General features: G+C 51.4%; 1 protein-coding gene across 2 annotated transcripts in view; it reads right to left on the bottom strand.

The window, feature by feature from the left end:
* Positions 1-3,023: 3,023 nt before the first annotated feature.
* The window catches only part of NOSIP (nitric oxide synthase interacting protein), a 29,449-nt gene continuing 11,688 nt past the window's right edge, over positions 3,024-20,784 (bottom strand). For both annotated transcript variants that reach the window (XM_002829557.6, XM_054540989.2), the window contains 8 exons: positions 8,000-8,070; positions 7,314-7,419; positions 6,256-6,337; positions 4,443-4,602; positions 4,228-4,346; positions 3,907-4,094; positions 3,675-3,783; positions 3,024-3,135 (listed from right to left, as the gene is read on the bottom strand). In XM_002829557.6, the coding sequence (XP_002829603.1) occupies positions 3,064-3,135; positions 3,675-3,783; positions 3,907-4,094; positions 4,228-4,346; positions 4,443-4,602; positions 6,256-6,337; positions 7,314-7,419; positions 8,000-8,069 (906 nt within the window). In that variant the 5' untranslated portion in view covers position 8,070 and the 3' untranslated portion in view covers positions 3,024-3,063. The remainder of the gene's footprint in view (positions 3,136-3,674; positions 3,784-3,906; positions 4,095-4,227; positions 4,347-4,442; positions 4,603-6,255; positions 6,338-7,313; positions 7,420-7,999; positions 8,071-20,784) is intronic.

Consider the following 20,784-nt stretch of genomic DNA (forward strand, 5'->3'; position numbering starts at 1 on the left):
GCAATTCTCCTGCCTCAGCCTCCTGAGTAGCTGAGACTACAGGCGCATGCCACGACGCCCGGCTAATTTTTTATATTTTCAGTAGAGACAGGGTTTCACCCTGTTAGCCAGGATGGTCTCAATCTCCTGACCTCGTGATCCGCCCGCCTCAGCCTCCCAAAGTGTTGGGATTATAGGTGTGAGCCACCACGCCCGGCCCGTTGTTAAATCTTTACAAGTAGCTATAATCTTCTGGAAGCGCTGTCTGTGAGCTTCTTGAAGCTGGAGCCCTCGGCAGGCATGCCTGCCATCAGCGCCACCAAGCCCAGGTCTTGCTCTAAACTTCAGATCATTGTCTAAGGAAACTCTGCTCAAAAAAGACACTATTTGTCTCATTTCCCGTCTCTTTCTTCTGCTACAGCTGAAGCTGTGGTTCTGCTCTTGCTTCCTCTCCAAGTACTTTAGAACCTTAAATGACAGAACAGTGTGAGGTGACTCAAGCCTGTAATCCCAGCACTTTGGGAGTCCGAGGCATGTGGATCACTTGAGGTCAGGAGTTCAAGACCAGCCTGGATGGCCACGTGCGGTGGCTCACGCCTGTAATCGCAGCACTTTGGGAGGCCGAGGTGGGTGGATCACGAGATCAGGAGATCGAGACTGTCCTGGCTAACACGGCGAAACCCTGTCTCCACTAAAAATACAAAAAATTAGCCGGGCGTGGTGGTGGTCGCCTGTAGTCCCAACTACTCGGGAGGCTGAGGCAGGAGAATGGCGTGAACCCAGGAGGCGGAGCTTGCAATGAGCCAAGATCGCACCACTGCACTCCGGCCTGGGCAAAAGAGCGAGACTCCGTCTGGGGAAAAAAAAAAAAAATGACCAGCCTGGCCAACATGGCAAAAATCCATCTCTACTAAAAATACAAAAAAAAAAAAAAAAAAAAAAACAACAAAAAAAAACTAGCTGGCTGTGGTGGCAGCACCTGTAGTCCCAGCTACCCAGGAGGCTGAGGCAGGAGCCAAGATCATGCAAGTGCACTCCAGCCTGGGCAATAGAGCAAGGCTCCATCTCAAAAAAAAAACCAGAACAGATTGGAGCCAGGATTTTGACCTCCCCACCCTGAACTGCACAAAGAGTCTGTGAACAGAGTGGTGTTCAGGTTCCTTTGGGAAAACACAGGTGCAAGATTAGAAACCCTTCGGGTTGTTACTGGAGGCACCGGTGATCTGTTCAACATATGAACAAGACTGGGGTTCTTAGAGGGCTGAGATAGCTGGAAGGATTTGGGTGGTTAACAGGTCTTGGGAAGAGGACAAGGATTAGGGATGTTGAAGGAAAGGGCATGACATGGAACTCTGGGTATGGAGGGATGGGGTGGGAGCTTGTGGAGGTGGAGGCCAGTGGGTCTTAGGGGAGTGAGGGTATGAAGGATGGGGGAAGTCCAGGACAAAGTCTCGGGGGGTCTCAGAGGCAACTGGCTCCTGGGGGAACCTGGCTTCTGTCACTCCCTCGAGCACGTGTGACTTTGCTCAAGTTGTGCCTTCTTGCGCCACTGCACTCCAGCCTGGGGAGTGGAAAAGTATTACTCACTGAACAGGATGATGCATGCACTGTGATTCACTTTGGTTGAAACCTCATGTGTACTCACATAAAGAACAGGAAGGACAGAACCTAGGTGGCATCGCTCTGCGAGGCAGGAATGCTGTCTTTAGTTTTTGTTGTTGTTGTTGTTGTTTTTTGAGACAGAGTCTCACTTTGTCGTCCAGGCTGGAGTGCAGTGGCATGATCTCAGCTCACTGCAACCTCCGCCTCCCTGCTTCAAGCAATTCTCCCGCCTCAGCCTCCCGAGTAGCTAGGACTACAGGCGCCGACCACCACACCCGGCTCATTTTTGTATTTTTAGTAGAGACGGGGTTTTCACCATGTTGGCCAGGCTGGTCTCGAACTCCTGACCTCGTGATCCATCCGCCTCAGCCTCCCAAAGTGCTGGGATTACAGGCGTGAGCCACCGCACCCGGCCTGTCTTTATTGTTTTAATCTTTGCTTGTCTCCATGCTGTTTTTCACACTGCCCAGCAGCTGCTTTTGCGACTTGATGGTTATTAAACACAAGGCCTTAAGGTCAGCCCCTACATTCCCAGTCAAGTCTGATGCCACCGGGCTGGTTCCTGGTCCCCGCTCTGCCCTGGCTCCCTCACTCTCCCCTGTACGCCCTCTGCTCCTTAAATCTGCAAAGTGCGTTGCTGCCTCTGGGCCTTTGCACTCGCGGTTTCCTCTTCCTTTCCCCCTCAGGCAGCCACAGGTGGGGGCGTGGTGCTCCTGCCCGCCTTTCCTAGTCCGGGTGCTGCGAACTTTTTCACAGAACTGCACTTCCTTTGTGGGTCTAATCACACTGCAGCCCGGAAGACACGCTCCTGGGCATTTCCTGTTCTTCAAACCTGGCAAAAATCCGGGAACCCTAACAAAGAACTCGAGGAATTTCTATGTAGCTCATTAAAGTGGCGCACTCACACGGTCTTGGCTTAGACTTGGACTTCCGGCCACTCAACCAATTTTAATGCTGTGCATTTGCGTTCTATTCAGGTTTTTTTCTTTTTCTTTTTTTTTTCTTCTTTTGAGATGGAGTCTCGCTCTGTTGCCCAGGCTGAAGTGCAATGGTGCGATGTTGGCTCACTGCAACCTCCGCCTCCTGGGTTCAAGCGATTCTCCTGCCTCAGCCTCTCGAGTAGCTGGGATTACTGGTGCGCACCACCATGCCCGGCTAATTTTTGTATTTTTAGTAGACAGGGTTTCACCATGTTGGCCAGGCGGGTCTCGAATTCCTGACCTCAAGTGATACGCTGGCCTGGGCCTCCCAAAGTGCTGGGATTACAGGCGTGAGCCACTGTGCCTGGCCAGATTTTGTTCTTAATGTGAGACCACATTCAATATGCTTAGCCCGCTCTTTCAAACTCCAGCGTGCGCTGTAGGAGCGCTGTTTGCATGGCCCGGCATCCTCGCCTGCCCTGTCCCCGGGGCGCCCACGCCGCGAATGAAGGCGCCACGTCCTTGCGCACCCAAGCCGGTTTATTTGGTCTCCCGCACACACTCAGGCCTGCATCACTGGCCGCGATTTCTCCGCTTGCAGCTTCACTCCGGAGCCGGCGAAGCCGGTACCGCCCTGGGGGAGGTAGAGAGAAGGGCGAGGTGGAGGCCGGCCCGGGGGTGACCAGTGGGGCTCCAGGTGGTAGTGGGGATTCCTAAGCGGGTCAAGGTGAAGCGGCTTGCTGGCTAAGGAGTAGGAGTTGGGGAGAGGGCGAGGCGACCGCAGTGGGCATGGATGGACAGGGCGCAGGGCGCAGAGAAGAGGGTAGAGTGTGGCAGGGGAGGAGCCTTGGGAGGGAGCGTGTGAAGGAGAGGGGTGGAGCCTTGGAGGGCTGGAAGCAGGGGAGGGGCGGGACCTTAAAACATAGGGCGGGGGGGGGGCCTTGAAAAGGAAGGAGGAGGCGGGGCCTAGGAGAGCAGGAGGAAAGGGCGGGGCCTTGCAGGAGAAAGAGGGGGGCCTTACAGAGCAGAGAAGCTGGGGCCTTGGAGAGTTGGGGGAAGGGGAAGGGACGAGGCCTTGGAGGGGGTGAAGGGGAGGGGCGGGGCCTTGGAGGGGGTGAAGGGGAGGGGCGGGGCCTTGGAGTGCGGGGGGAAGGGGAGGGGTGGGACTCTTACCCGCTGCAGCACGATGATGTCGCGGTCTGTGAGTTTGTCTCCAGTCACAGGGTCCACCATGTCCTTCCGAATCAGCTTCTCCACGCATTCGAGGGTGACCACTGCCCCACTACGGTGAGGCCGAAGGCGGGAGACTCTGATCAGAGGCCTTCCTGGGGACCTACTGGCCCCAAAGCTGGCCCGCCCCGCAGGTTCCCGGGTGGTCCCTTCCCTCCCCTCCCAGGTGACTCACGAGGGCCGCAGCACAGCGCAGGGGGTGGCGTTGCTCAGGCTGTCGCGGGTCACGGCGCACACGTAGCGCTCGCTGCGCGTGATGAGCCCCACGCGGTCCACGGAGCTGTCTAGCGGTGTGAAGTGCACGGGCGTCAGGTCCGACATGCGCAGGGGCTTCCCCGACATGGGGCAGGTCACCGTGCGGGACTGCAAGGGGCAGAGAGGCGGGCTCAGTAGGCAGGGCTGGCGCAGGTGGAGAGCGCGTGGTCCCTGTGCGTGAGGACGGTGGGGAACCCTGGCGCCCTGGCACAGTGCGTGCTGGGGCGCTGTGGGGGCTCACCGGCTTCTCCAGCTTGGTGGCCTTGGCTTCGGGTGTCAGCGACGGGATCCAGAAGCTGGGCAGCACTTTGTCCTTGTCCTTACTTGGAGGACCCACACTGGGCCCAGGTTGGACATCATCTGTGGGGGAAGGAAGGGACTCAGATGCCGCCCCCTGGGCCCGCCCAGTCCGCGGCGCCCCGCCCCCCAACCCACAACAAGCCCAACCTGAGTCACCTGGGCTGGTGCCCGAGAGGGCCTTGGCTGTGAAAGGGTTGAGGGGCCGGCTCACGATGGCCGACTCCTTCTCCAGGAATCCCCGCACATGGTCCTGCGAGGCCGCCCGCTGAAGCTCCTTCTGCTCCTCGCGCCTGGTGCCCCGCTGCTTCTCGTAGGCCTGCGTCGGGGAAAGTGGGCTGAGCATCTGCCCGTGAGGCTGGGGGTATCTTCCTCCCATTTCACAGGTAGGTAAACTGAGGCCCGCAAAGGGGACCCTCTGATGGAGGCACTATCTGGCAGAGGGTGGTCACTGCCTGGGCGGGTGTGAACCTTACTGCGTTGTATAGCCAGAGCGCCAGGGCTCAAAGCCCATCTCTGTCACTCTGTGGCCTAAGTGAGCACTATGACCTCTCCTGGCCTCAGTTTCTTCATCTATAAAACAGGCTAACGGTGGTTACCCACCTCAGTGACTCACTGAAGGGTTACATAAGGTGAGTGTTTAAAGCATGGAGAGCCTCACCTGGCACTCAACTAAGCATTTAATTAATGTCACCTGCTGGCCAATTAGGTTTTCTATACAGTGCATGCCCCAGACCGTGTTTGGGACGGGGGATGTAGACTCCAGATCTAAGGGAATGCTGAGGAGCCCGTGTCTACGGACGGGCAGTGAGTGAGGACGGGAGGAGTGAAGCCATGTCCTGAGCTCAGCCCTCACTGGTGCACAGCAGGTGCCCGGGCGGTGCTGCAGTTTGAGACCACCCTGGGCCACCCAGCTGAGTGAGGAGGTAACAGTGACAGTGATGGATGCTCATGAGGGCCTCCGACATGACCACCAGGCTGCGTGGAGGACATGGGCACAGGGGGAGCCACTTGCTTGGGACAAAAAGCCCAATAAGCACGTGACCTGTAGTGTTTCCTGAGCGCCAGCAACCAGGCAGGGGAAGAGGGGGACAGACCCACTGTGCCTCAAACAGGGCCCCTCCTACCCATCAAATGGCTTTGTCCGTGGAAGGCCAGGCCGGGTTCCCAGTAACACGCCTTGAGAATGCTCATCTGCGTGTACCTCCCAGGTGCCCTGCTGTGTCCTCTGATTTGGCCGTCAGCCCGTTTTACACATGATGAAACAGGCCCAGAAAAAATGGGGTGGTGATGTCAATTCATGTAGCACATCTTTTTTTTTTTTTTAAACAGAATCTCATTCCATTACCCAGGCTGAAGTGCAGTGGTGCCATGGTGCCATCTCAGCTCACTGCAACCTCTACCCATGGGTTCAAGTGATTCTCCTGCCTTAGCTTCCCGAGTAGCTGGGATTACAGGCGCCCGCCATGCCCAGCTAAATTTTTTTTTTTTTTTTTTTTTTTTTTTTTGTATTTTTAGTAGAGACAGGGTTTCACCGTGTTGGCCAGGCTGGCCTCTAACTGTTGACCTCAAGTGATCCGCCTGCCTCGGCCTCCCAAAGTGCTGGGATTACAGGTGTGAGCCACCACCCCCAACCCATTTAGCACATCTTTACTAAGGACCTAAGCCACAGGGGGGGAAAACTCGAAGTCCAGAAGGGAAAGTGGGCATGTGTCAGACAGCCACATGTAGAGTTACAACTATGCCAAGTGCTAAGAGAAGAGGTGACTGGGGTAGATCCAGGGGACTGGCAGGAGCTCAGAGGAGGCAGCACCTGGGCTGAAATTGGTGAGGAGGATTTGGCCGGAAGCAGAAGGGGAATGGTGTACCAGGCAGAGGGAACTGAGATCGGAGGGCTCTGAGTGGCTCTGCCTGTGAGCTCAGACTCAAAAGCTCCTGCCTCCCTGTGCCTCCTTCTCCCCATCCCCATCACCTTCATTTGCCGGGCAATCTCCTTCTTCTGGTGCAGAATGTACTCCAGGATGGCCTCACGCTCATACAGGTAGCCATCTGGGCTGCAAAGACAGGGTGCAATGAGAAAGAAAGAAAGTGATCCTCCCGCCTCGGCCTCCCGAAGTGCTGGGATTACAGGCAGAAGCCATCATGATCAGCCCCAAGTTCAATTATTTGCTAGAATTCACAGAACTCAGCAAAGCTGTTATACTCATGGTGATAGTTCACTGCAGTGAAAGGATGCAGATTAAAATCAGCAAGGGAAAAAGGCACATGGGGCAGAATCTAGTAGAGAATAGATTTGAGCTTCCAGCTGTCCTCTCCCAATAGAGCTGCAGGGAAAGTGCTTCATTCTCTCAGCAACAATGTGTGCCATATATTGTTGCAGCCAGGAGTTCGAGACCAGCCTGGGCAACAAAGTGAGATCCCCTCTCTACAAAAAACAAACAAACAAAAACTCTAGGTGTGGTAGTGCACACCTGTGGTTCCAGCTACTCGCGGGGGCTGAGGCAGGAGGATCACCTGAGCCTGGGAGATCAGTGATGTCCCCAAGATGTCCCCATTGCACTCCAGCCTGGGCAACAAAGTGAAGACTCTGTCTCAAAAAAAAAAAAAAAAAAAAAAAAAAAAACCTGAAGGTGGCCTTGGGGGCTCTGAGCATTAATTACTGTCTTCTACAAAATATACCACTAATTGAGCACGTATTTAGTGCCTGGACTCAGCACCTGTTAAGCCTTTGCCCTACCACCAGAGGTAGGTCATGGGAAGTCTCCAAAGGCGAGCTGCTCCGATGGCCTCGGCAATGCTCCAAGAGCCCTACACCCCATTAGAAGTATGTTCCTTTCCATCTGTTCCACACTATGAAACAGACGCTAGGATCATGCCCACGTCTCAGGTGAGAATACAGAGGCTCTGAGGATAAACTGCTCATCCAGGGTTCCCTGGCTGTGCAGGTGGCCAGACCCACGCACACAGCCTCCTCCTGGCGGTTCCCTTGCCCTCCCCACCCAGACCTACCCATCCCTGTTCCCAGCTCACGTGACAACAGGATCGTGGCAAGGCTGCAGGGAGAGACAACAGCAGTCGAAGTCCTTCACGGCATCCCGGCTCAGTCGAATGTTCTGGGTCCCATAGCCTGAGGCCGCTGGGGACAGAGATGGGCAGAGTGATGGAGGGGCGGAGCAACAGGAGACATGTCTGTCTCCAAAGCCCCAAAGAGAGGCACAGAGACAACAAGGTGGTGGGGGTGGGGGACCCAGAGAGAAACAGGCAGTCGGGAGCCGCTGTCTGTGTGCTGGGGCCATGGGCTGAACCCACAGGGAGGTGTCAACCCTGGAGGGTGAGAGGCAGACAGGTCTGGTCACTGAGTGGCAGCTCGGTGGAGGGGCTGACAGCTGACTCCCCTCCACCCTTCTGGCTGTGACCAAGCTCAAGTGCCTGTCCCTCTTTGGGCCTCAGTTTCTTCCGCTGGAACATGGGGTAACAAGAGCACCCTCCCTGACGCTCTGTTGGGAGGAGTGAGTTCATGCGCAGAAGGCAGAGAACACAGTGCCGGGCCACATGGGGGCGTGGGATCACCCAGCTGTTGTTTACATGGTCATGGCCATCAGTGTATGTCAGGGGCGGGAGACAGGGACACAGAGGAAACAAAACCTCGGGCACGAGGGGAGATGGTGACTCCAAGACACAGCCATCTCCCGCCCCGCCCCACCCCAGCCCTGCACCTGTGTCCTTCTTCTTCTCGTGGTAGGTGTAGACGGCCCCCGCGGTGCAGTTCTTGCCATGCCGCGTCATCCTAGGGAGGAAGGGACAGTGGCAGGACTGTGGTGACCAGAGGCAGGCAGCACAGGGAAGACCTCTACAGCCCTCAGAGCTGATCTGCCCCCTCAATGGGAAAGCGGAGGCGGAGAAGGGGGGGTGAGGTGGAAGAGAGGGAGGGCACGTGGTCGCCAGGCCTCCTCCAGGAAGTCCCCCTTCCAGACTCACCTAGACTCATTTATATATGAAAATAGCACCTTTAACAACAAAACTCTTTGTTTGGAGGTAAGAGGGCGGGAGACCAGGATTCAAAGTCTAGCCACTACTTCAGATTAGCTGGGGTAGTGGCTGTGCCATTTAATGGAGGGGAAAAAAAAAAGACACCAAGGGGGCCACTATTGTTGATGAATCCACTCCACCTTCCCTTCCCCTCTCATATCTGGAGGCTCTGACTGAGGCCAAGGTGTGGACCAGCCCAGTGATTGGCTCAAGGCTTGGCACTTAGCTAAGGCTTGACCCAATCGCTGCCTGCCAGTCCACTAGCAACTGGATCTAGCAGCTGTGATTATGTCTCAGATCGACCGATCAGAGGGCAGGTCAGAGTAGGGCTCTGTGTCTAGGGGAAGAGCTACCTCCACACCCACTGCAGGTAAAGGAGGAAGAGAAGACCCCAGAACCCTGGAGCTCAATTCAAAAAGCAAAACTTTTTTATTCTGTAAGTTTTCAAACACATACAAAACCAGAATAGTATAAGGAACCCCCATGTACCCATGTCCTGGGGTCCAGCAGCTGTCAACATTTTGCCACCTTACTTTGATACCTTTGATCATTCCCCATACTTGAGGGCAACCCCCACCCTTTTAAATGAGTTTATTGAGACATAATTCACATACCATAAAATTAACCCTTTTAAAGTGGTTTCAGACCAGGTGTAGTGGCTCATGCCTGTAATCCCAGCACTTTGGGAGGCTGAGTCAGGTGGATCACTTGAGTTCAGGAGTTCGAGACCAGCCTGGCCAACATGGTGAAACCCCGTCTCTACTAAAAATACAAAAATTAGCTGGGCGTGGTGGCGCACGCCAGTAATCCCAGCTACTCGGGAGGCTGAGGCACTGAGAATCACTTGAGCCCAGGAGGCAGAGGTTGCAGTGAGCCAACATCGTGCCACTGCACTCCAGCCTAGAAAGAGCGAGGCTCTGTCGCAATTAAAAAAAAAAAAAAAGACATTGCCTAAGCCAAGATAATGCACATTTATTCCTATGTTTTCTTCTAGGGGTTTGATCATTTTCACTTTTACTTTTTGAGTTAATTTTTGTGTATGGTGTGAGGAAGGGAGCCCCCTACTTTTTTGGAGTTCATTTGTAAAAGGAGAACCCCTGAACCCACAGAGGCTGGGCAGCTTTCACCAAGACTGCTTGGCCAGTAAACAGCCTGCATGCCTTTTTGTTTGTTTTTTGAGACAGAGTTTCACTCTTGGTGCCCAGACTGGAGTGCAATGGCATGATCTTGGCTCACTGAAACCTCTGCCTCCCAAGTTAAAGCTATTCTCCTGCCTCAGCCTCCCAAATAGCAGGGATTACAGGTGCCTGCCACCACGCCTGGCTAATTTTTTTGTATTTTTAGTAGAGACAGGGTTTCACCATGTTGGCCAGGCTGGTCTTGAGCTCCTGACCTCAGGTGATCCACCCACCTCAGCCTCCCAAAGTGCTGGGATTACAGGCGTGAGTCACTGTGCCTGGCCCCTGCAGGCTTTTTTATCCCTTAAAAGGATTTAGAGTCAGGCTCAGGGCTCACGCCTGTAATCCCAAAACTTTGGGAGGCTGAAGCAAGAGGACTGCTTGAGCCCAGGAGATGGAGATGAGCCTAGGCAACACAGCAAGATCCATCTCTACTAAATTTAAAAAGAAGTTAATGGCCAGGTGCAGTGGCTGATGCCTGTAATCCCAGCACTTTGGGAAGCTGAGGCGGGGGTGGATCACGAGATCAAGAGATTGAGACCATCCTGGCCAACATGGTGAAACCCTGTCTCTACTAAAAATACAAAAATTAGCTGGGTGTGATGGCACACGCCTGTAGTCCCAGCTACTCACGAGGCTGAAACAGGAGACTCACTTGAACCTGGGAGGTGCAGGTTGCAGGGAGTGGAGATTGCACCACTGCACTCCAGCCTGGTGACAGACAGAGACTGTCAAAAGAAAAGAAAGAGAGGAGAAGAGAGAAGAGAGAAAATCTAGTAACATTATATACTAGTCTCACTCATCTCTAAGTTGCCACCTAAAAATTCTCCCAAGCTTAAACAGTTGCAAAGGATACAATTTCCAGCAATGTAAATGTGTAGCTCATGGAATCTAAATACTGTAATGATTTGAGACCTTTTTAAAAATGCAAGAAAAAGCTGTTTCAACAGCAGAAAATTGTACATGTCCTGTTTTTCTCTTTGAACTTGTATTTCCGTTCCACTTCCCTCTCTGCCAGCCATTTTTAATCTAACATCGTTTTTTCTTTGTGGGTTTTTTTTTTTGAGACAGGGACTCACTCTGTTGTCCAGGCTGGAGTGCAGTGGTACAATCACAGATCACTGCAGCCTTGACCTCCTGGGCTCAAGTGATTATCCTGCCTCAGCCTCCCGAGTAGCTGGGACTACAGGCATGTGCCACCATGCCCAGCTAATTTTTGTATTTTTAGTAGAGATGGGGTTTTGCCATGTTGCCCAGGTTGGCCTCGAACTCCTGGACTCAAGTGAACTCCCGGCCTCCCAAAGTGTTGGGATTACAGGTGTGAGCCACCGCACCTGGCACATCATATCTTTTGTGCTTGAAAATTCTTTTTTTTTTTTTGAGATGGAGTTTTGCTCTTGTTGCCCAAGCTGGAGTGCAATGGCACGACCTCAGCTCACTACAACCTCCGCCTCTTGGGTTCAAGCAATTCTCCTGCCTCAGCCTCCTAAGTAGCTGGGATTACAGGTGCACGCCACCATACCTGGCTAATTTTTTGTATTTTTAGTAGAAACAGGGTTTTACCATATTGGCTAGGCTGGCCTTGAACTCCTGACCTCAGGTGATCCACCCACCTCGGCCTCCCAAAGTGCTGGGACTACAGGTGTGAGCCACCATGTCTGGCCTGAAAATACTTGCTTTAGTGATCAACCTGTTATATATCTCTGCAAGAAATAAAAAATATGGATAGGAAATCCTTTTAAACATTTGCCATCGTTCCTAGGCTATAAGAGTCCAATATTCTTCTAGATCAGTGTGGGTTCTCAAAGTGTGGGTCCCAGGACCCTGTGGTCCCCCAACACATTTCTAGAGAGTCTGCAAGGTGAAAACTGCTATCTTAATAATACTAAGATATTATTTGCCTTTCTGACTCTCATTCTCTCACAGGTACACCAGAGGCTCCATGAGGTGTGATGCTGCAACACTAAATTAGTAGGAATTTGTTACAACAATGATAGGAAACTAATATAGTCACCAGGGAAACACACATTAAAACTTCACTGAGGGCTGAGCGCAGTGGCTCACGCCTGTAATCCCAGCACTATGGAGGCTGAGGCGGGCAGATCACTTGAGGTCAGGAGTTTGAGTCCAGTCTGGCCAACATGGCAAAACCCCATCTCTACTAAAAATACAAAAAGTTAGCTGGGCGTGGTGGTGTGCGCCTGTAATCCCAGCTACTGGGGAGGCTGAGGCATGAGAATCGCTTGAACCTGGGAGGTGGAGGTTGCAGTGAGCTGAGATCACGCCACTGCACTCTAGCCTGGGGGACAGAGCGAGACTCCATCTCAAAAAAAACGTCATTGAGATACCTCCCCACATGCACCACAAGGGTTGCAATTAGACAGAGGGGTGCAGGCGAGGACATGGAGCTACTAGAACCCTCGTGCACTGCTGAGGGGAGTGCAGACCAGCACAACCACTTTGGAAAGCAACTGTCAGTATCTACTGAAGCCAGGCATATGCCAATCCTATGAGCCAGCAATTCCTCTCCCACGTATACACCAAACAGAAGGGTACACCTGTTTACAAGACACATACACTGCCCTATTCACAATGGCTCATAAACTGGAAACTACCCATGCCTGTCAGCACAGAGTAGATAAAGAAACTGGGCCATAATCACATACTGGAAACACCCAGCAATGAGACACAACAGCCTACTGTCATACCCATAGTATAGCTGAATCTCACAGACGCCATGCAGGCGAGACACCAGACATGCAAAAGAAAACTTACTGTATGATCCCATTCATATGATGTTCAAAAACTCACAAAGTAATTACCACACTAGAAGTTATGTGTGGGTGGGTGTGGTGGCTCACACCTATAATACGAGCAAGTGGGGAGGCCAAGGCAGGAGGATCGTTTGAGCCCAGGAGTTTGAGACCAGCCTGAGCAACACAGCAAAACCTTGTCACTACAAAACATAGAAAAATTAGCTGGGCATGGTGGTGCATGCCTGTAGTCGCAGCTACTTGGTAGTCTGAGATGGATCACCTGAGCCCAGGGAGGTCAAGGCTGCAGTGAGCCATGATTGGGCCATTGCACTCCAGCCTGGGAGTCAGAGTGAGACCCTGTCTCAAAAAAAAAAAGTCAGGCGCCTTTGGGAGGAAGAAGGTTGGGGTGACTAGGAGGGGCACAGGTAGCATCTGGGAGGCTGGAAATGTTGTTTCTTGATCTGGGTGCTGGTTACATGGGTGTGTTTGCTCTGAAACTCGCTGGGTTAGACAGTTATGCTTTCTGTACTTCTCTGTACATGTTATAAAAAGAAATTGGCTGGGCGCCATGGTGCACGCCTGTAATCTCAGCACTTCGGGAGGCTGAAGCTGGAAGATCACTTGAGCTCAGGAGTTTGAGACTAGTCTGGGCAACATATTGAGACCCCCATCTCTACAAAAAAATAAAAAATAAAAATTAGCTGGGTGTGGTGGTGCACGCCTGTAATCCCAGCTACTCAGGAGGCTGAAGCAGGAGGACTGCTTGAGCCTGGGAGGTCAAGGCTGCAATGAGCCAAGATGGAGCCACTGCTCTCCAGCCTGGGCAATAGAGTGAGAACCTGTCTCAAAAAAAAAAAAAAAAAAAAAAAGAAAGAAAGAAATTAATGGTGGGGGAACCCCCACTCCATCTTGGACATCATTCCCCATCAGCCCACCAGGCACGTCCTTGGTCTCTATGTGGCTACAGATTCATCCCTGAATGAACGCAACTCTTGGATTTGACACCTGTGGACAGACATCCTTGTCCACTATGACAAAGGAGTTTGGCACCCAATGTCTAGCACGTGTCCAAGGATGTTTTTCAGATAAATTCTTTTTTTCTTTCTTTCTTTTTTTTTTTTTTGAGACGGAGTCTCGCTCTGTCGTCCAGGCTGGAGTGCAGTGGCGCGATCTTTGCTCAGTGCAACCTCTGCCACCCGAGTTCACGCCATTCTCCTGCCTCAGCCTCCCGAATAGCTGGGACTACAGGCGCCCGCCACCACGCCTGGCTAATTTTTTGTATTTTTTAGTGAAGACGGGGTTTCACCGTGTTAGCCAGGATGGTCTCCATCTGTTGACCTCGTGATCCGCCCGCCTTGGCTTCCCAAAGTGCTGGGATTACAGGCATGAGCCACCGCGTCTGGCCTTTTCTTTCTTTTAAGACACGGTCTCACTCTGTCATCTAGGCTGAATGCAGTGGTACAATCATAGCTCACTGCAGCCTCAAACTCCTGGGCTCAAGTGATCCTCCCACCATAGCCTCCCAAGTAGCTGGGAATACAGGCATGCACCACCATGCCCAGCTAATTTTTTATCCAGATGGGGTCTTGCTATGCTGTCCAGGTTGGTCTTGAACTCCTGGGCTCAAGTGGTCCTCCTGCTTTGACCTCCCAAAGTGCTAGGATGAAGGGTATGAGCCACTGCACCCAACACTGCTTTTAAGATAAATTTTAAAAGTGGAATAACTGGTTCAAAGGGTGTGTGCATTTAAAATGTGGTTAGAGGCTGGGCCGAGTGCAGCGGTGTTTACAACTAATTGATCACAACCAGTTACAGATTTCTTTGTTCCTTTCCATTTCCCCTCCTTCACTCGACCAGCCTTAAAAAAATAAATACATATATATAAATACATATATATATATATATATATATATATTTTTTTTTTTTTTTTTTGAGACAGAGTCTCACTGTCACACAGGCTGGAGTGCAGCGGCATGATCTTGGCTCACTGTAACCTCTGCCTCCCAGGTTCAAGCAAATTCTCCTGCCTCAGCCTCCTGAGTAGCTGGGATTACAGGTGCGTGCCACCGTGCCCAGCTAATTGTTGTATTTTTAGTAGAGATGGGGTTTCGCCATGTTGGCCAGGCTGGTCTTGAACTCTTGACCTCAGGTGGTCCACCTGCCTCAGCCTCCCAAAGTGCTGGGATTACAGGCATGAGCCACCGCGCCCAGCCAAAAAAATTTTTTTTGTTTGTTTTTAGACAGAGTCTCGCTCTGTTGCCAAGGCCGGAGTGCAGTGGCGCGATCTCGGCTCACTGCAAGCTCCGCCTGCCGGGTTCAAGTGATTCTCCTGCCTCAGTCTCCCGAGTAGCTGGGACTACAGGCACCCACCACCACGCCCGGCTAATTTTTTGTATTTTTAGTGGAGATGGGGTTTCACTGTGTTAGCCAGGATGGTCTCGATCTCCTGACCTTGTGATCCGCCCGCCTCGGCCTCCCAAAGTGCTGGGATTACAGGCGTGAGCCACCGCGCCCAGCTGCAAAAATTTTTTTGTTGGAATTTACTAGTTGCTCTCCCTACAAACTGCACAGGTCTATATACCTCCAACAACATGAGAGAACCACTCCTCACAACTTTGCCCCAGGGCTTCCTGGTACTGGCTCTGAGCTGTGCCTGGGTCAGCAAGGAACCTCCCGCACCGTGCTGTGGAAAATGTGGCATCAGTGAGAGACTGGGAGAAGATATTTGTAATGCCTACAATCAACAAGGGACTAATATCATTTTTATTTTTATTTTATTTATTTTGAGGCAGAATCTTGCTCTGTTGCCCAGGTTGGAGTGTAGTAGCATGATCTTGGCTCACTGCAACCTCTCTGCCTCCTGTGTTCAAGCGATTCTCCTGCCTCAGCCTCCCCAGTAGCTGGGATTATAGGTGTCTGCCACCAGGCCCGGCTAATTTTTTTGCTTTTTTTTTTTTTTTTTTTTTTTTTTTTTAAGTAGAGACGGGGTTTCACCATGTTGGCCAGGCTGGTCTCGAACTCCTGACCTCAGGTAATCCGGCCGCCTTGGCTTCCCAAAGTGCTGGGATTACAGGCATGAGCCACCACACCCGGCCAACAAGGGACTAATATGTAGAATAGTCAGTTCTACTATAATGCACGCATTCATAGAAATCACAGCAATATGCAAAATCCTGCAGTCAAAACCACAAGACTTACAGAGAAAACAGGATTGTGTCACAATCCTCGTAAACTTTGTCAGTGATGCTTAAAGAAAAAGACAAGAACAGAATACAAAAGGAGAGAACAGTTTCACACAGGCTAGGTGGTTAAGACATACCAACATACTCCAAAAAATATGGCACTTGACCTTGACAAAGACTTGAAGTTTGTTGTGGCAATGGGTGTGGGGTGGAGGGAGCGCCTTGTGAATTACTGTGATGTGGTGGAAAGAGGGTTATTTGAGATCTGATGGAAAGTCCTAGTACCAGATGTGGATGGGTGTGGCTCCTAATACGCGGGGAACTGCGGTGGTGGTATTTGTTTGAAGTGCCGTGTATGTGTGCTTTGTGTATTCCTACACACATACTTATAGCAGAGTGTGGTTTCCTGGATTCACCTTGGATGCACGTAAGCAAATGTGAAATTGGTGTTATGCTCAAATTGTTCCCTGATATATCAACTGCATTGGAATAAATTCACATTTTCAAAATAAGCATTATAGCAGAACTGATGGTACATGAAACTCCAGCAAATCAAGAAGAAAATAACAGCCACTCCAATAGAAAGATGAGTAAAAGAAGCTGGGTGCCGAGGCTCATGCCTGTAATCCCAACACTTTGGGAAGCCAAGGCAGGAAGATTGCTTAAGGCCAGGAGTTCAAGACCAGCCTGGGCAATATAGCTAGACCCCATCTCTAAATAAAGAAAAAAAAAAGTTTGTTTTTTGTTTTTTTTTTTGAGACAGAGTCTTGCTCTGTCACCAGGCTGGAGTGCAGTGGCGCAATCTCAGCTCACTGCAACCTCCGCCTCCCAGGTTCAAGCGATTCTCCTGCCTCAGCCTCCTGAGTAGCTGGGACTACAGGCGTGCGCCACCACGCCTGGCTAATTTTTGTATTTTTAGCAGAGATGGGCTTTCACCACGTTGGTCACGATGGTCTTGAACTCCTGACCTCGTGATCTGCCCGCCTTGGCCTCCCAAAGTGCTGGGATTACAGGTGTGAGCCCACTGCGCCTGGCCTGGGAGGATCTTTAAATCATAATGCTTGGTGAGAAAAGAGTAAAACAAGAGCTCAATACCATGTAGGCACAGGAAATCTACTGTGCATACAATGATACTTTTTTTTTTTTTTGAGACGTTATCTGGCTCTTTCGCCCAGGCTGGAGTGCAGTGGCACAATCTCGGCTCACTGCAAGCTCCACCTCCCGGGTTCACACCATTCTCCTGCCTCAGCCTTCTGAGTAGCTGGGACTACAGGCGCCTGCCACCACACCCAGCTAATTTTTTTGTATTTTTTTTAGTAGAGATGGGGTTTCACCATGTTAGCCAGGATGGTCTCGATCTCCTGACCTCGTGATCCGCCCGCCTCGGCCTTCCAAAGTACTGGGATTACAGGCGTGAGCCACCGTGCCTGGCATACAATGATACATTTTAAAGAACACTTGGCCAGGCACAGTGGCTCACGCCTGTAATCCCAGCACTTTGGGAGGCCGAGGTGGGCGGATCACTTGAGGTCAGGAGTTTGAGACCAGCCTGGCCAACATGGTGAAACCCTGTCTCTACTAAAAATACAAAAATTAGCTGGGCGTGGTGGCAGGCGCCTGTAATCTCAGATACTTAGGAGGCTGAGGCAAGAGAATTGCTTGAACCCGGGAGGTGGAGGTTGCAGTGAGCCAAGATCGCACCATTGCACTCCAGCCTGGGGGACAAGAGTGAGACTTCGTCTCAAAAAACAACAACAACAACAACAAAGAACACTTGCAGGTGGGGTAAGATGGCTCATGCCTGAGGTGAGCAGATCACCTGAGGTCAGGAGTTCAAGACCAGCCTGGTCAACATGGTAAAACCCTGTCTCTACCAAAAATACAAAAATTAGCCAGTCGTGGTGGGCACCTGTAATCCCAGCTACTTGGGAGGCTGAGGCACAAGAATCGCTTGAACCAGGAGGCGGAGGTTGCAGTAAGCCGAGACTGTGCCAATGCACTCCAGCCTGGGTGATAGACACTCGTCTCAAAAAATAAAGAAAGAAAGAATAAAATATAAAGAGTGCTTGCAGACAAAAGGCTCCACATGACACATATTAGTTGCATTCAGGGAAGATTGTCTCCTGCTCTCAAGTAGCCTGCAAGTAGGATCCAGAAGTTGGGGTGGGGAGCACAACCAAGGGTCCCACCGATGTAAAAAGCAACTTCATCTCTATCGCCCCCTTCTGGTTGCTTTGAAAAACTTGCTTTTCCCATTCAAAACTTGAAACACAAACCTCTGGGAGCTATGGAGCTCTCTCTCCCCCTACTGGCGTCTTCTCAGAAGCCACTCTTTGGGTTTTAGGTATATTTACACAGAATCAAAGCAAAGACCTTTACAGTTGGATGCGATCTGACAAATGTATACACCCTTGTGACCATGACCCTATGGAGATACAGAACCTTCCTATCACCCTAAATACCCCCTCACGCCCCTTCCCGATCAACGTGCCCCCTGAGGCAGTCAGGGCTGCTTGCAGAAGGGCGACCTTGATCAAACACCCCAACTTGACCCAGGGTCCCCTCCACATGCCAGGCTCCTCCTCCGACTTCCCCCGACCCCCAAGCTTCTCAGTGAACGTCCAGCACCTGTTGCCTCCCCTCACTCACCTGCCATCCGCTCCCCAGCCCCCACAACTGCCACTCATGAAGGTCACGGTGACCTTTTCATGGACACATTCCCCACTCTATTCTTAGTTGTCAACTCCCTTGACCCTCTGCAGTATTTGGCTCTGGGCACCTCGGCTTTCCCAGAGATGAGCTTGCTTGCTGTTTTGTGGCCAAGAACTGAGGCTTCTACATAGATGGGGACATTTTCCCTCCAAAAATAGGAGGAACAGCTATAGAGGGAGCATTTAAACTTTTTTTAATTTAATTTTTTTTTTTTTTTGAGATGGAGTCTTGCTCTGTTGCCCAGGCTGGAGTGCAGTGGTGTGATCTCAGCTCACTGCAACCTCCACCTCCCCGGTTCAAGCAATTCTCCTGCTTCAGCCACCCAAGTAGCTGAGATAACAGGCGCCCACGCCCAGCTAATTTTTTTTTTTAAATATTTTTTAGTAGAGACAGGGTTTCACCATGTTGGCCAGGCTAGCTCTGAACTCCTGATCTCAAGTGATCCGCCCACCTCAGCCTCCCAAAGTGCTAGGATTACGGGCGTGAGCCACCGCGCCCGGCAAACGCTTTGATTTTTAAAACTCAGTGATTTTTAAGATCCTGAGACCAGAAAGCGTGAGCGCCTCCAAACAAGGGTTGAAGAATAGCCAGTTTCAGGATTTACAAACTCTGAAAGCTGAGCTCTCCTGCCCCACACTATATTGTCTCTTTGGTAGGTCCAATTTCAAACTACAAAGCAGACTGCTGCCATCTGCTGTCACCAGCATTTCAGAGAGGAAACAGGCAAAGAGCAGGAGCGACCGATGTCAGCATAATCCCTACCTCACAGCACAGGAAACAGGCTCACAGCATGTCCCAGCTGGGAAATGGCAGAGCTGGGACTCAGACCCAGGCAGCCAGGCTCTGGAGCCATTCCTTTTAACCAGGTGACAACTGTCAGTTTTCCCAGGAAAGTCACAATCTCAGAAAAAAGGCCAATCAGGCTGGCCACGGTGGCTTAAACCTGTAATGCCAGCACTCTGGGAGGCTGAGATGGGCGGATCACAAGGTCAAGATGTTGAGACCATCCAGGCCAACATGGTGAAACCCCATCTCTATTAAAAATACAAAAATTAGCTGGGTGTGGTGGTGCGCGCCTGTAGTCCCAGCTGCTCGGGAGGCTGAGGCAGGAAATCGCTTGAACCCAGGAGGTGGAGGTTGCAGTGAGCCCAGATCGCACCACTGCACTTCAGCCTGGCGACAGAGCCAGACTCTGTCTCAAAAAAAAAAAAAAAAAAGCCAATCCGTTCCTTTATTTGTAGCCTTTGAAATCCAGAGTGTATTTTACTCTTTCAGCACATCTCAGTAATTTCAGTAATTCAGATACTAAATTTTCTTTTTTTTTTTTTTTGAGATGGAGTTTCGCTTTTATCACCTAGGGTGGAGTGCAGTGGTGTGATCTCGGCTCACTGCAACCTTCACCTCCCCGATTGAAGCGATTCTCCCGCCTCAGCCTTCCGAGTAGCTGGGATTACAGGCACCCGCCACCATGCCTGGCTAATTTTTTGTATTTTTAGTAGAGATGGGGTTTCGCCATGTTGGGCAGGCTGCTCTCGAACTCCTGACCTCAGGTGATCCACCTGCCTCAGCCTCCCAAAGTGCTAGGATTACAAGCGTGAGTCACTGCACCCAGCCTTTTTTTTTTTTTTTTTTTTTGAGACAGAGTCTCGCTCCGTCGCCCAGTCTGGAGTGCAAAATAGTGCGATCTTGGCTCACTGCAACCTCCACCTCCAGGGCTCAAGCCATTCTCCTGCCTCAGCCTCCCAAGTAGCTGGAATTCCAGGCGTGTGCCACCGTGTCCAGCTCATTTTTGTATTTTTATTTTTGTATTTTTAGCACAGATGGGGTTTCACCACGTTGGCCCGGCCATCAGATGCTAAATTTTCATTGGAGGTACTTTAAAATATATATATATGGCTGGGAGCAGTGGCTCACGCCTGTAATCCCAGCACTTTGGGAGCCCGAGGCAGGCAGATCACCTGAGGTCAGGAGTTCGAGACCAGTCTGGCCAACGTGGCGAAACCCCATCTCTACTAAAAATGCAAAAATTGGCTGGGTGTGGTGGCAGGTGCCTGTAGTCCCAGCTACTCGGGAGGCTGAGGCAGGAGAATCGCTTGAACCTGGGGGCAGAGGTTGCAGTGAGCCAAGATCGGGCCACTGCACTCCAGCCTGGCCAACAGAGCAAGACTCTGTCTCAAAAAAAAAAAAAAAAAAAAAAAAAAAAAAATCTGCTCTGAACCAGACCCTGGCTCTAAGCATTTTACTGAATATCATAACACCTCAAACGGTTGAGTATCACAACACTCCACTGAACATCACAACACCTCACATGGTTGCTATAAATGAAGAGAGGCACAGAGGCGGTGCCCTAGGTTATGCAGCTAGTGAGTCCTACAGCTGAGTTTGATCCAAGCACCTGTGGCTTTGACCATCCACTGTGCCAGCTGGCTGCAGGTGGCCTCAGGCACTGTGCTGAACTCTGGGAGCGGATCAGACAGCTAGTGTGTGTCTTGTCCTCCCCTGAAATCCTGTCTCCTTTCTCCTCCAGAGCACTGCCAAGGTTTGCCTCCTCCAAGAAGCCTGCCTCTCCGGGATCAGTTAGGTTCTCCTTGCACTTGACCATGCCCTGAGCTACCTCCGTTACAGCCCGTTCCTCGGTATTTCG

Source organism: Pongo abelii, chromosome 20, assembly GCF_028885655.2.
Source record: "Pongo abelii isolate AG06213 chromosome 20, NHGRI_mPonAbe1-v2.0_pri, whole genome shotgun sequence".
Lineage (NCBI taxonomy): Eukaryota > Metazoa > Chordata > Mammalia > Primates > Hominidae > Pongo > Pongo abelii.